General features: G+C 40.5%; 1 protein-coding gene across 6 annotated transcripts in view; it reads left to right on the forward strand.

The window, feature by feature from the left end:
• Ptprk (protein tyrosine phosphatase receptor type K) overlaps positions 1-14,898 on the forward strand; it is a 495,630-nt gene that overhangs the window by 247,482 nt on the left and 233,250 nt on the right. For all 6 annotated transcript variants that reach the window (XM_032894914.1, XM_032894915.1, XM_032894916.1 and 3 more), the window contains exons 4-5: positions 2,015-2,096; positions 3,970-4,085. In XM_032894914.1, the coding sequence (XP_032750805.1) occupies positions 2,015-2,096; positions 3,970-4,085 (198 nt within the window). The remainder of the gene's footprint in view (positions 1-2,014; positions 2,097-3,969; positions 4,086-14,898) is intronic.

Here is a 14,898-nt window from a genome sequence, read left to right on the forward strand (position 1 = left end):
TACACAGTCTCCATAATGCTTCTTGTATGAATGTTCAGGGCTATTTCTTGTTGGATAACCAACTTGCATACTTTCCCTGGATAAGACTCTTTCTTATCTTCTCTAAGCATTACTTGGATACCTATAGTTCTTTATATCAAGTTGATATACTGTGTGTGTGTATGTATGTATGTATGTATGTATGTATGTATGTGTGTATATGTATTATGTATGTATGTACCTACCTACTCATGTATCATGCATGTATTTAAATATGCATATATATGTATCTACAATCTATGTGTCTACTTACCTACCTGCCTGCCTCTAACACAGAAGCAAGCATGCACATACATGAGAGTTTAGGACATTGCCTTTTATAAAGTCAGTATTTAATGAACTCTATCGCGCGCAGGTCTCACTAGACACACGTTTCTTCCCTCTCTACGGTAAGACTCTGATCTGGCCAAGGTTACCAAAGAACCACCAATGCCAAAACCAAGAGAAGTTTCTAAATGTCACTTTTTTATTGGACTTTGTTCTCTATCAGAAGTTATTTCCTTCAGTCTTTCAAAATCCAACCTCCCAAATTATCAGTTCATTGTTTAGCTTTTATACAACCACTTCACGATCCATGGTTCTCACTGTCTCCCATCAGCTTGCACTGTTAGAAACATAGTCCCATCCCCAAGTTAACAACTGTTCCCATTATGAGGGAGAAGCCATAGCTGGAGACCAGCAGATGGTGTTGGAAATCCTGTGGGCTCTCAGCCTTGTGTCTTTAGATGCACAGATACCCACTGTGTTCTGGCTATTGTAACTCCCAGCTGGTTTACCAGTCAGTGTTTTGCCAGTGCTGACCTGGCTGGACCTCCTGTGTTCTGTTTTTCCTTAGCCATCAGGTCTTGATCCTGCTCTTGGATTTCCTGCTGGGTCCATTGTCAGCCATTCCAGTTCTTTCTTCTCTCCCCTTCCCTTCTCTTTTCTTCCCTTCTCTCACTCTGCCATCTTGCCATCACGTTAGCTCTTAGCTCATTTCCTTCCAGTTCTCTTCCTTTTAGACTCACCCAATCTACCTCAGAGCTGTCCTCTGATAGCTAAGCACTCTTCCTTGCAGATGTCACAGGAAGTCACATTTGAAATAGTAAGATGTACTTGGTAACGACCTTCTTCGTGTTTGCATATTGCCCTTTATTCCTGTCTGACTGTTCTTAGCCTTCAGCTGGTAGCCTGTGCTAAAAACCATTGACGTCACCTGTGTTTCTCCACACCTGCTAAGTCAGCCTCTCGATCCTGTCTGTTTCACCATAGTTATTATCTTCTCCCTTTGGTTATCGTTTATATTGCCAAACCTACTAGAATCTGCCTGTCTGCTGCTTCTGGATTGTGTCCTACCTAATAACCAATTTTTTTTTGTCATTAGCCTCATTTTATATTACATTGTTACTTTAAACATAACATCCCATTGTATTACCTAAAGTGCTTTTCAGAATAATCCACAAGTAATCTATTTAATTCCATGAATAAAGGAGTCAAATAGAACCTTGAACTGCTGAATGCTAAATCTGTTTTTTTTTGTAAAATTGCTGTACAAAACATTATTTTTAAAAAAGACATGAGTGCAATTTTGTTAAGCGTAATTGTGTGTGTGTGTGTGTGTGTGTGCGTGTGTGTGTGTGTGCATGCACGCGCTCGTGTGTACAGGTCTCTATATTTTTCTCTGAGAATTGATAACTTGGGACTGTTGACATTTTAGTTTCCTGACCTACTGGTAAATTGTTATGAAATCTCAAAATACGTGATAGTACGTGCTTAAGCATGTTGGAACCATGTGAACTTTGTAGTTTAGTTACTATGTAAACTCTGCTATGGTTACATGCAGAAGGCTTAAGAAATCAAAGTCTATATAAGATATCGTTAGAAGTTCCTAGTAGGAAAGGAAAATGGAATTTTCCTTTAGGGTGTTGTAACTGTCTTCTGCTGCGGACATCCTTTAAAGGCGACTGTGGTAAACGTGTTCCATCTCTTCTGACAGGTAATATTTGAAGCTGAAGTCTCAGGAGGGAGAAGTGGTTACATTGCCATCGACGACATTCAAGTCTTGAGTTATCCTTGTGGTAGGTTTCGATTAAGAGTTCTATTTTTCTGCATCCCTTTAACACGTGTCTCGGACTGGCAGAGGCCGTCGATTGTTTATTGCCTGGCCATTGTTGCCAGTTTTGTTGCTATTCCCAGTCTTCCTGGAAAGGAACACCAAAATGTTGAGTAAATTTTGAAATCACAGATTTTTCAGACTTCCAATTTCATGTGTGATAGCTGTCTTTCCTTTGCTTTCAATTAGCGGTAACAAAAACGTAAGTACACACTTAATTCCACTCGGACGTTTTACGCTGTTGAGGTATCTTACCTTTCTATAATGGGGAAAAAGACAAGTGACAAGTCTGTGCTCAATAACAGAGCAAACGAAAGCTGTCTTGTCTTTGATCTGCTAAGTTTACACCGGGAAGAAATAAAGAAAATGAATGTACTCAACCCATTTGGAACTCAGGTCTACATTTTTTTTATTATCATTCTAAATAACTGAGTCAGTCAGTAATAAATAACTAATATCAAAACAAGTCTGGCTTTATTGCCACCATTCTGTTAGGTCCTTGTACAAGCACTCTTTGTTTCTCGGACTTCATACTTAAAATTGTGTTTAATCCCATGCCCCCAAACAACTATTTTAATCATTCAGTAGGGTCAGGCAGAATTTACAGAGAACAGTTTAGACTTCCTTCACGATATGATTCCCCAGCAGAAAACTGTGATAGGTCCTGTGTGACGGTTCTTCGTGTTCCATAGTCCTCCTTGATGAGGATTCCTGAGGTCAGCATGCCAGGGCCAAGCCTTGTGCCTCAACTGAGCGGTTATATCATGTTGACAGTGATGAGCACACAGGCTGTCTTTTTTCTGGATAATCGCATCTACACTGGGGCCCGTGGGTTTGTGTTTCTGCTCTGTTTTGTGTACTGCTGGAGGAAGTCGTGTCAGGCAAAGATCACATTATTTATCCTGTGTGGTATATGCTCAGAAAGGTAGCAACCTGATCCTCCTCCAAGCTCCCGTTAGCCTAGTAAGCTTGTTTACTCCACAGTGCGACTGAACTTTGTTTCTGTCCACCTTTCATGTCTTATGTGTCAGATAACAAAGAAATGCTTTTGTGACCAAAGAAATTGCTGGTCACAAATTGGAGCCACACAGTAGCAGTTGTGGGGTGACAGGACTCTTGAAGACGTTTTTTATTTTTCATATTCACCGAGGCTTAACTTGGCCTGTACATATTTTTCTTCAGCAGTAAAGACTGATAGGGCTTCAGATTTAAGAGGAAATTTGTACAGAGTTCCGATTTGACAGTCAGATCACCCTTGTGACACTACATGACTACAGACATCACTTTTGTTGGTCTGATATAGTTCTTTGGGAACTTTCCCATGGCTATAAGCAAACAGGAAAAAGACATTTTTTTAATAAACAAAAATGTCTCCTTCTCTAATGTACAGCAGTTGAAGTTTGAAAAAGCGAAAGAATGGTCAGCTTGTGGGTTAATAGTTAAGTGGCTGCCAGAGTGTAGAAGCCTCGATGTGCATCCACTCTGTTTCCCATTAGACTCACCGTGTTTGCTTACTGTGACGTAACTGCTAATTCTAGGCACCAGCCTACACTTGAGCAGCTTAGAATATGCGTACCAGCAGGGCAGACGCACCTTGCATCAACCCATCTCTAAAAAGATGAGATACTATGTATGAGACATATTACAAAGGAAAACTGAGTGGGAGAGAGGAAACAGTGTGGTCTAGAAAAGAGGAACATCGAGTTCCTTCTGAATATTGATGTGAGTTAAAGGTAGGCACATCAAGAACACTGTTCTTTTGTGAAATGCAGAATGGCATATCTTCTCTTGTGAACAAAACCATGTATTCCCCACCCCCCCCTTTTTTTTTTACACAGATAAGTCTCCTCATTTCCTCCGCCTGGGTGATGTGGAGGTCAATGCAGGGCAGAATGCTACATTTCAGTGCATTGCTACAGGGAGAGATGCTGTACATAATAAGTTATGGCTGCAGGTAAGATCCCGTCAGCTGCTGCGCTAAGGGGCTCCCTTGGTTTAAAAAATGCCGTATTGTTTGTAGTTGTGACTCTTTGCTCTTCTCCTGTTTCTGTCTCCTGCATGTGGGCAAGCTATTTATATGAGTTTGTTTGGCTGACTGGAGATTCCAAACATACCCTTCACTTTTAAATAGTCTGACTGAAAAACGAGGGTAACGGATACTGGCATTGGTGTCTTAGCAACACTCAGTGATTCTCAAGCATCCGGCTGAAACTCTAAAGAAAAATTCTCTGGATACCTTGAAGAAGCAGTAAAAAATGAAAAATTTCTTAATAAATATTTTGAAACGTGAACTTCTAAGAAGATAATATCTATGTGGGGACTGCCAGACATTCTTAAGATAAGAAATTACCGTGGGCATTTGCGGAGGGTGCGTGGAAGAGAAACGGACAGGTTCCTCTGCTTTTGTTTTGTTTTGTTTTGTTTTTTTCTTTTATTTTTCTCTTTCTCTTTTTTAGAAGTCGATGTATAGGACTTGCTTGTAGTCTGCCATTTGATTCCTTATACATGTGGAATCCTTAATAAGTCCTTACCAAATTGATTGTGATTGACATAGATGTTGGAGAAATATACACTCCATGAGGCTTTGAAAGAATCAGAGAAAAATCTGTAGAGTTTAGAATCATTTTGCCTTCAGAGAAAGTATTAAAGGTGTTGCTGTCACTGTTAGGTTCTGAGAGAGGGGCATGGTGGGAGGTGTATGCTAAGGGCATCCCTAAAACCAGAAGTCCTGATCTGGGAAAGTTACCTCTTTAACTGTTTAAAGGCAGTTGTAATAATATCTTTATCGCCTAGACTTGCATTTTGATTCTGTGCGTGTGGAGTTTACACACGTGTGTGTACGTAGGTAATGTGTAGATGCCCTGAGAGGTGGACGTTGGGTATCTTCTTCATTGCTCCTTACATTATTTTGAAAGGAGATCTCAAACTGAACCTGGGGATTTCACAGGAGGCTACACGGACTTGCTTGTGAGCTCCTGGTGTCACTTGCGTTTCCCTCTTCAGTGCCAGGCATGTGCTGCCCCAGCCACCTGTATGTTGGCGTTTCTCAGGCCTAAGAGGCAAGTCCTTTACCCACCTCTGACCTGTTGATTGTTTTCTTCTGCATCACAGTAAGGAAAAGGATTTAATTTGTTTAGAATTTTAAATACCCGAGAATCCCAGTAGATTTCTAAAAGACAAATCATTAAAGGTTAATGATTTTTTTCCTCTCCTCGTGTTAATTTTTCCTATCTATAGTTAATTGGTAATTAGAATATTTGTTCCAGGGAGCATATTTTATAATGTACAGTCCGTTTCGTGGACTAAATGCTGAACCCACTTTCTCATACTTTCAGTCTGTGAGTGCTTTAACATTATTTCAGACCTACTTTCTCGCCGTTTTTCCTGGTTTTCTATTTTTTGTTTGTTTGTTTGTTTTTTGTTTTTTCTCCCCCCAGTGGAAACATTGGTTGATATTTGGTCTTAGCTGCAAGACCAATAGCCCGTTCTTGGGGAAGCAGAAATGGCTCCGTAGCCAGCCACTGGTTTTCTGCTCCAGCATTTAATGTGACATTGTAATCAAAAGGGTTCTGTATCCACAGACACCAGCTGGCTTGTGGTGACAAAGCCTTTCTGGACTGCGCTGGTCCGAGTAGGCCCCAGAGAAAACACTGTTCATTTTTGTTGTTTCCTCCGCTGTGGATTGACTCATTTTATTATGGTCTTTTGAAATTTTCCTTCTGCCATTTTCTGAGCAGTGATGGTAGAAAAGCTCTCCGTTTGCTTTTCCCTTCCTTGGAGTCTTTGCATTGGCCATGGAAGGTGATTTTGTGTTTCTTTTCAACGTTGACATAGCTGTTGCGTGGCTCCCTAGTCTGCACATTGCATGGTCTCCAGCCTGCACTTTGCATGGTCTCCAGCACTGCACAAGTTTACTTTGCTACCTTTTCTCAATAATGCTGCATAAATTTTCATAATTTTTTCTCAAAAATTCTTCTTCACACTCAAAAAAGATATTAAAATGTATCATTTACTTAGTTTAGTGATATTTCCATAGACAACATTTTTAATTAAAAAATTACATGTGTGTTTAGGCTTTGTTTTTTTTTGTTGTTGTTGTTGTTGTTTGTTTGTTTTTTGAGATAGGATTTCATTATATTGCCTTGCTGTTCCTAAAACTCATTGTGTAGATCAGGCTAGCCTTGAACTTACTGAAATTTGCCTGCCTGGGCTTCCTAGGTGCTGGGATTAAAGGCCTTCAAGGCTTGTTTTGCCTTTTTGTATACCTGTGGATCATATGCATACTTGGCTCCCTAGGATACCAGAAGAGGCATTCTCTGTGATTGGAGTTAACAGATAAATGTCAGCTGTTATCTGTGTGCCGCAAATTTAACCCAGGTTCTCAGGAAAAGTGTTCTTAACCACTGAGCCACCTGTCCAGTCTCTGAAATAAAACATTTTCGTAGTGGTGATATCTAGCAGTTAATCACATAGGACTGACTGTTCCTTACATTTATATGAGTCAACCAAAAATTGCTTATTGCTCCAAGAACTAATCTTTTTTTTTTTTTTGCCAAAAGTAGTAAAAACACAAGTAAACAGGAAGAATTGTAACTTCACAGTGCACTCACTCATTGAAACAGATGGTAAATTATTTTCATTTCCTATAGAGAATAATGTGTGAGGGTTCCGGACATGAATTCTGACTGCATTTCAACCCCCTGGGAACCCAGTTAATTGTGATGGGCTCAGATTTCATTGTCCCACCTGGGCCTCTATTTTCTTATCTAGAAAAGAAGATGTTTGGTGGAAACAAAAATCCCTTCTATCTATAAAATGTTAAATTAGGGCTTTATATTATTTGTGAGGGTGTGAAACATGGCCTTAATAACCTTCTTTTGTTTGATGGCATAATGTAAAAATTGTATGCTATTAGTTTCTTACAAAAAGAAATGGTCTCTTAAATTAACTTTCATTGTAAGAACAAGTGTTGAAAATGTCTGCCCAGAGTCCCAAGAAGGAATGTACTTGATTAGACTCAGTTAAAGGTTACGTATTCTCTCACAGAAGAAGTGGAATAATAGTGGGGTAGCTAGCTGTGCCCTACCATGGGGCGGGCATTATAGTAAGAGATGGGCATCCTCCTGGGTCCTCCACACAATGATTTTGTAGTGTTTCAACTAGCAGAATGGCTTTATGTGGGCTAAAGTAACAAGAGCTACAGTGACTTCCAGTACTCAATTTTGAAAGCAAAGCTACTTGCTACACCCCTCCCCAAAGGTATTTAACTGATTCCTCATCATAGATGACCTTTCCTGAGTTCCAGTATACAACTACACCTGAGGCATATGCTGCTCCTCTGTTTGTAGTTTGGAGGTGGTGATGCTCATTTCTGAGGCGTTTTATCATCTCAGTGGGATGTCTGTTAGGTGAATTGAGAGGCAATAGGGAAGGTAGGATGTTCAGAGATATTAAACTAACCTAGAACATCTTGCAGCTCTGCTTATGGTGGGTTTAGAAAGGATCTATGGGGTTATTTAACTGATGTCTGAAGACACTTCTGCACTCTGGACATATAGGAAAACTTAAAAATGGACAGCTCAAACTGACCTCCTCGTCCACAGTGAATAAACCCACTGTCCATAATGCAGCGTGTAAAGGAGCACTTTTAGAAATGGCTGACCGTCAACAGAATAGAAGCATCGTGAAATTGTGAGCATTTCTGGAAGACAGATTTTAAAATACATATTGTCATATGGTATACAATATATTTTAAGATATTGTGAAGCAGAGCTAGGCCTGTAAGGCCTGTCGTCCTGTGTAAAGCTCTTTCTTCTTCTTCCACAAAGCCCAGGGAGCTCACATGTACTCTAGGCTTAAATGCTTAACAGTTTTGGCAAATTATCGGCATTAACTTTTCTGTACATGTTTTTCATGTCCTAACACTCTTTAAGCTTTTAGTTGTATTTCTAAGGAGCTCTAATTCTAGAAAATTGGTAGCTCACAACAAAAGGCTTATGACCAGGTTATAAGAATTTTACAAAATTCTACACCATATATACTGAAATAATTTTTGACTATCTGCCTGTATTGGCGAGACGAGACAGGGAAGGTTCATGTAGGAAACTAATATGAGGATATGTCTTTTATAAATTGATGTTGTTCATGTTTTTTCTTTTGTGCTTTTTTTTTTTTTAAGAAATAAAAATGGCGGTTAAAGTGATTGACGGCAAAGTCGTTAGGACTTGGGTTTATATAGCTCGGTTGGTAGTGTGGTCGCCTAAAATGAGCGAAACCCTGAGTCTCGGTATTCAGTAAGCACAGGCAAGAGGATTAGCAGTATCAGGTCGATCTAGGTCACCGTCTGCATAGGTTTAAGGGTGGCCTGGTATATGTGTCACTTTACTTCAAAAGGGCAAAGGGAATTTAACAGTCATCAACCAACATGGTGCCGGGGCATCTTTTCACCTATTGATTCAAGAGACATTACAGCATTTCTTAAGGTAGTAAGAGGTGTCCGTAACCTGTTTATTCATCATAATTAAGAACTCAGGATTCTACGAACCCTTAACAGAGTAAAATTTATCAAGAGGCTGGCTTGCATTCAAGTAATAGGAGACCGTTGTGTTTAACAATGAGAAAGTGAACTGCTGGTGCATGTAACAGTACGCGCACCATGCATTTTACATGTATGGAACCCCAGCAGTATATATTTTACACGTATGGAATGCTGCCACCGTGTATTCTAAATAGGAGAAAATTAATACGAATTCAGTACCTTATGGTGACCTTTGCATTAACTTTTTGAAAATGAGGAATTAAAGTAATTGCCTTTTCACGATGTCTTTTAACGTTTGCTCATTTTGCCTGTATGTAGTTATATGTACACCATGCTTATGCTTGGTGTCCATGGAGGTCAGAAGAGGGCATTGCTTCTCTTGGAGCTGTAGTAACAGGCAGTTGTGAGCTACGTCCTTGGTGGTAGGAACCGAATCCAGGTCCCTTATATGAGCAACAATTGCCCTTAAATGTTGAGCCATTTCTTCAGCCCCAAATCCTGGTCTTGTATAGGAGATGTGAACTGGACTGGGAGTGAGCAACTTTCTGGGGTAGCATGGACATCTCAGAACTTAGATGGGATGCTGGGTCAGTGAGTGTGCTCCTGTAACCCAAAGGCTAACACCTGCTCAGTTCTACAGTTCTATCCCTTTAAACTAAATAAACAAGAATGGGGAATGTGGACAATACCACACTTGCTTCTCCTGTGTCCCACTTACTGACTGAACTCATCATCGCATTGATGGCAATGTCCCAAGCTTTGTCAATCCTGCCCCCTAAACTGATTTGGTTATGTTCCAAGATCATTTGTAACCATTAATCCCACTAAGCTATAAAAGAGGGCTGTCCTTGGCGTTCTGAGGATACCTTATATTAGGTCTAGAGGAAGGTTGAAACGGGTCATCCTGCCATGAATAAGTAGCACCTTCTTTCATGAAGGTTCCAGCGTAAGTGGACAGCTACATGGCACATCAAATAGAGCCCATTGCTGGAACATCTGTCAGGCCATATGCTTTGGCGTGAGGTTCTGTGCAAAACCTAAAATGCTAACGACTCCATCCATCATCCCAGAGCTTGGCAGGCATGCATCAGTGAATTGGGCAGAGAAACTCAGCAGTGGATTCATTGAATGGAGCGCAACGCGTGGGTAGGTTTGGTGGCACCATTTGTTTTGGTGAGTTGAAGCGAGGCTGTGTAGCAGACTGTCGTCAGAGCCATGGCAGTCGGGCCAATCTGTCAGTAATCACTACAGGCACTGGCCTGGTGCCTCTTCAGTGGACCCTGCCAAAACCAGAGAGTCAGCCACCACTTTGCCCTTGGTGAGGCACGGACGCTGCTAATGTGGTGCGATCCAGTGAGTTTCTCAGCCAAAGGAAATGCCGCTCCTTATGGAACAGCAGATAATTTAGGCAGTGGCTTGAGAGTAGCAACTGGAGAGTGAAATTAGTAAAATGAGATGCAAATTGCTTTGAAAAACAACTAGAGAGGGGCTGACCTCTTCCGAGTCCCAGCTGTTGCCAGCTGTGAGTCAGTACAAGCCAAGCGGTGGGTCTGAAACTTCCTGTCAGATGGCATTTAAAATGGCCGCCCTGTTGCCCCAATAGCCTCCCTCTATTGCACATGGATATCTACATGCAAGTGAGAATATGAAACACGAGCTTTAGAACACTGGGGGTCAGTGTGAAAAATCTTCACTGAGTGATTGTACGGCTGCCCGCTCCAAAGGCCTGTTTGCCTGCAGCAATTCAAGCTCCTACGGCCAGAGCATCATGGAAGACTCCTTACCACCATCCGAGAGAGTAGTTGGAGTGTGTAGCATACCACATTTCTAGGGCCTTGACCGTTCGTGATACATTCTACTTCTTTTAGAGGAAATATCTTGAATTTTTACATTCATTACAATGAGAAAAGGAAAGCCTTCTGAAGAAATTAACCTACATCACGATAGTACAGTTTATATTACAGAATTCATCCAGAAGTAGCACGAAGTGTATTTTTCAAAGCTAAGCTGATTAGATGTGTTGATTGCTGGTCAGTTCACATTGATTCTGTAAAAAGTTGGAAAGAGAAAAATGCATATTGAAAAGAGTCTGGAGGTTGGAAGTTTCAAACTTCTGACATTTGTAGATGATTGACTTTGTTAAATTCTTCAGTTGCTTCTGAAGTACTAGGATAACAAAAACTTCATTTAGTTATCAAGACAAAGAGTAAGTGTGAAAGCCTGATGTCAGGATGGTTAAAAGGATATAGAATGATTCTGTTTCCAAGCTCCTGCCGATAAAGTATCAATGTATGTGCACGAGTTTCTGTAGAAGGATGGAGAGGCGTTTCGGTACACGTCCAGGAGCAGCATATCTACATCATGTGGTCATTTTCTCTTTAGTGTCTGCGCCAGGTTATACCCCCACCAATAGTGGTGGGCGGCTAAGGGTTCTCTTTCCCAGCATTCTCATAAGTCTTTGTTATCATTTGTTTTCTTGGTGATACCCATTCTGGAAGTTTACGGAGGATGCAATGAGATATGTAAACTCTCAGCTTTTAAGGGTTAATCCAAGCATGGTGTAATTTGCCTTTTATACACCCCTGAATTACAGCACTCTGGTCTTAAGTTTTAAAGCTATGTGTTCCATCATATGAACTGATTTGAATTCCGAGCCCCATGATCGTGGGCTGCCGAGACCTGAACAAGATGCTGGAAAGCGGTATCCAGAGCCTAGGGATTCAAGGCATGTTTCAGGCTGTTCGTGGAGACCATTCACCGCTAAGGCTGAGTTTTTAGCGAGGGATGATTGGTTCAGGGATCTTCGAGTACCCAATCATTTCAGAGAGGAAAGGAAGCACCAGAGACTCGGGTATTTTGGTGAGATCTTAAGAGAAACCTTGGCTCAGAGCTGGAAGTCAGCACACACAGGACACACAGAAGGGGAGATCTGTGGGTGACGGCTGTTGCCTCAGGGTTAGAAGACACAACACATGCATTCAGTTGAGGGAAGTGGGGCAGCCGTCTAAGAAGGATGTCCCTGAGGGGTCACAGTGAGGAAAAGTGGTAAATGGGATGAATGACTAGGTAAGGACAGGCGCCTAGACAGAACTGGAAGTAGCGACAGCTGCTGCTGGCAGTGCTGACATCAGGCAATAAAGGACTCAGACTGGGACGTGCAGTCAAATCGGAAAATCTGCGGGAGACACAGATTAAAGAAGATGAATGGTTTTGGATCCAGTGGGTAGCAATTAACAGATTTTGAGGAAATGGCGACTGACTGCAGCACAATATAATTCTCCAAGCCTCAAGGTTTTACTTTTATACTCATTTTCTGGGCTTGAACTAACTGGTTGCTAGAACCATCGGTTACACTCATTCTTTTTCTACCTTTGTAATTACACATAAATGGTCTTAAATAAGAGTGAAGAGTGAGACATTCTAATAGATTTTGGCTTCTATACCATAGTAAAGTTTGCTAGGACAGTTAGTTAAAGCCTTGGGCGATCCTAATATTTGTCCATTGGGAATGAATGTTTTGGAAAACTCTTAGTTCCTCTTTCTGGATGTTTCTGAATTGCTGGTTTCCGAACCAGGAGTTAGAATAGTTCAGATCTTGTCTTTCATAGTGTCCTAACTTCTTGTCACCTACCGTTGACCTAAGCTGATAGACAGACTCTATTTAATTCTGATTGTCGCTGTGGACTTTCTCATTAAACAATACTGATTCTTCTAAGCATCTCTGGCTTTACACTGAACCCTGTTCCATGCAAGAGGCTTTGTACTTACTAGTAGCTATCACCTAATACAGCCTGTTGTTACCCCTTGGGTCATTTGATTATTATAGTTCACACATTGTATCCTGCCTTCATGTCTTTGTATAAAGCACTACGTTTGTAATGTTTGAATTAAATTCACTAACCGTGGATCATGGTTCAAGAAGTCTGTTTGATATTTTAGCATCTTTAGATGTGTGTATGTGCTGGGAGCATTGGAAAGATTCATCGTATGTAAATTTTAGGGATATTACTCCTTTTGCATTTAATGATTTCTTTATGAAGGTCAGTACAGTACATTTTTGAATAGTTATATAACCTAGGTGAAATGTCTAAAATTAATCAGTTATAAATGAGCAACTTCCTTATCCCTTCCAACATTTCTTCTTATCAAAGTCTGTAAATAATTATTGCTCTTTGCATGAGATTGAAGGAAGTGCCCATGCGATAGGTATAGATGGGCCCTTTCAGAGTATTTTCCTGTCAGCCACGTCACAACTTTCCCAATAAGCCAACGTGTTATGTATCATATCAGACTTGACAGAACTTTTCCTCCTTCCCCTTGGGAAATTCTGATATTCTTTGATTTCATTTTTGGTTTCCTGTTTGTTGTACTTATTGTTTGGTTTTGTTGGTCTTGGTGGTGGTGGTGGTGGTAGTGGTGGTGGTTTTTTTTTTTTTTTTTTTTTTTTTACTTAAAAATTGTTCATTTTTAACATTAGCATTCAAAGTAATATATTTGATTGTGCTATTTTCAAACATAATTTATCTTTGCTGATTCTCCCAGTCTGAAAAGCAAGTCGAAAAGTAGATCTAATATTTATGAGGCCACTTTATAATACGATAAAAATATACATAGTGAAAGCCAACCTAATTAAATATCCTGGCTCTGATTTTGTGTGTTGGGGAGAGAAGGAGAGTGACAGACATAGAAAGAATGCTTACATGCGCACTTGTGCAATCCAGGGCAGACTTCTGTTACTCAGTCACATCTCCAGCCCATCACTGTCATGACATTGAAATATGTCCCTGCTCACTGCAGTGCGGTTTTCGTGATTTAAAACAAATAAGCCCTTTAATCCTTACGTCTCTCCTAGCTCTCTTTTCCTCACAGTTTACCTGAGTATGCTGTTGAGCAGTCTTAGACCTTTGCTAGTCTAATTTCTTAGTCTTTGCTTTGCCAATTATTTTCAGGTCAACACGGTTCCGTTTTCTCTGTATTTTCCAGGGATTTAGAAGCAGGCTGGGGTCAAATCTGATCCTTTGATCATAGTGTAAGTGGTGCCTGGTATGATAGCGAAAGGTACAAATGGTCCCATCTTTCCTTATTTTAGCATTGTTAGTCCTTAATACCTTTAATTCTTCCAGTTAAAAAATCTTGTTTTTAACTTCATTTTTCACTTTATTTCTTTACTGTTTATTTTGTGATTTGCTCATTTTTTTAGAAGAGCATTCAGAGTAATCTGTTTCATTAATGTTACTTTCACACATAAATTTTTGGATTCCCCATTTTCTTCTCTGTACCTCTGACCCTCTTGGTAACCCTTCCATGCCTCTCTGCTTTCATATAAAACATGCCAGTCACATACCCTGCCATGGTCAATCTCGACTGCAATTTGATGAGATCTGGAAGTTTCTAGGAGATGCCCCTGAGCTCTTTGCTTCATTTGTTAGTTCTCAATATAGCAAGTTGATGCTTTGTCGTCCCCCAAAGCGGAATACTTCCGTTTCTTTCAGTGTTGTTACGAACAGCTAAATTTAAAAATATGTCATGATCTCAGAATTCACCGGGTTCTACTTATCAATCAGCAGCTAAGTCGTTTGTGGCCTCTGCGACTCCATATTATCTCCTGAGTCTTCCAACCGTGAACTCAGTAATCTTGTGAGTTTTTTTGCTTTGGTTTTAGGGAGATAGTCTACAATTCCTGTCAATCAGGAATCAGTCTTTCTCCCATGGTGTCCTTTGTGTTTTAATTGATAAAATGTATATCAAGGCAATAATCTAGGTATTGGAGTGTTTCCCCTGCTAGACCGTAGACACAGACAGATGAGTGCACGCACATATTTAAAACCAAATATGTCCTCAGAATTCATATTAATTTTTCAAATTCAAGTCTAAAGATTTTTCACGTAATGTTTTCTCTACTGCATCTTATTTATTACCCATAGTTTTTGTATGCTTTTTGGGTTTATTTTGACACAAGTTCCAGTGTAGCTCAGGGTAGCCTAGACCTTTATTATTCCACTTCATAGTTGAGAATAGTCTTGAGGTCTCTCAGTGCTAGTCTCAGGCGCCATTCCTTTGACATGTGGCTGCAGTCAATCCTTCATAGCCTAGCCTGCAATAGAGAAGGGATCAGTGTGCTCTAGGCCTCACTCAGTATCCATCTTAAGTGACCCTGAGAGAGTCTACACAGTCATCTGGGGTCTGTAGGATAAAGCAATGGTAGCCATTGAAAGATTCAGGCATTGGA

The sequence above is a fragment of the Rattus rattus genome, chromosome 2 (assembly GCF_011064425.1).
Source record: "Rattus rattus isolate New Zealand chromosome 2, Rrattus_CSIRO_v1, whole genome shotgun sequence".
NCBI lineage: Eukaryota > Metazoa > Chordata > Mammalia > Rodentia > Muridae > Rattus > Rattus rattus.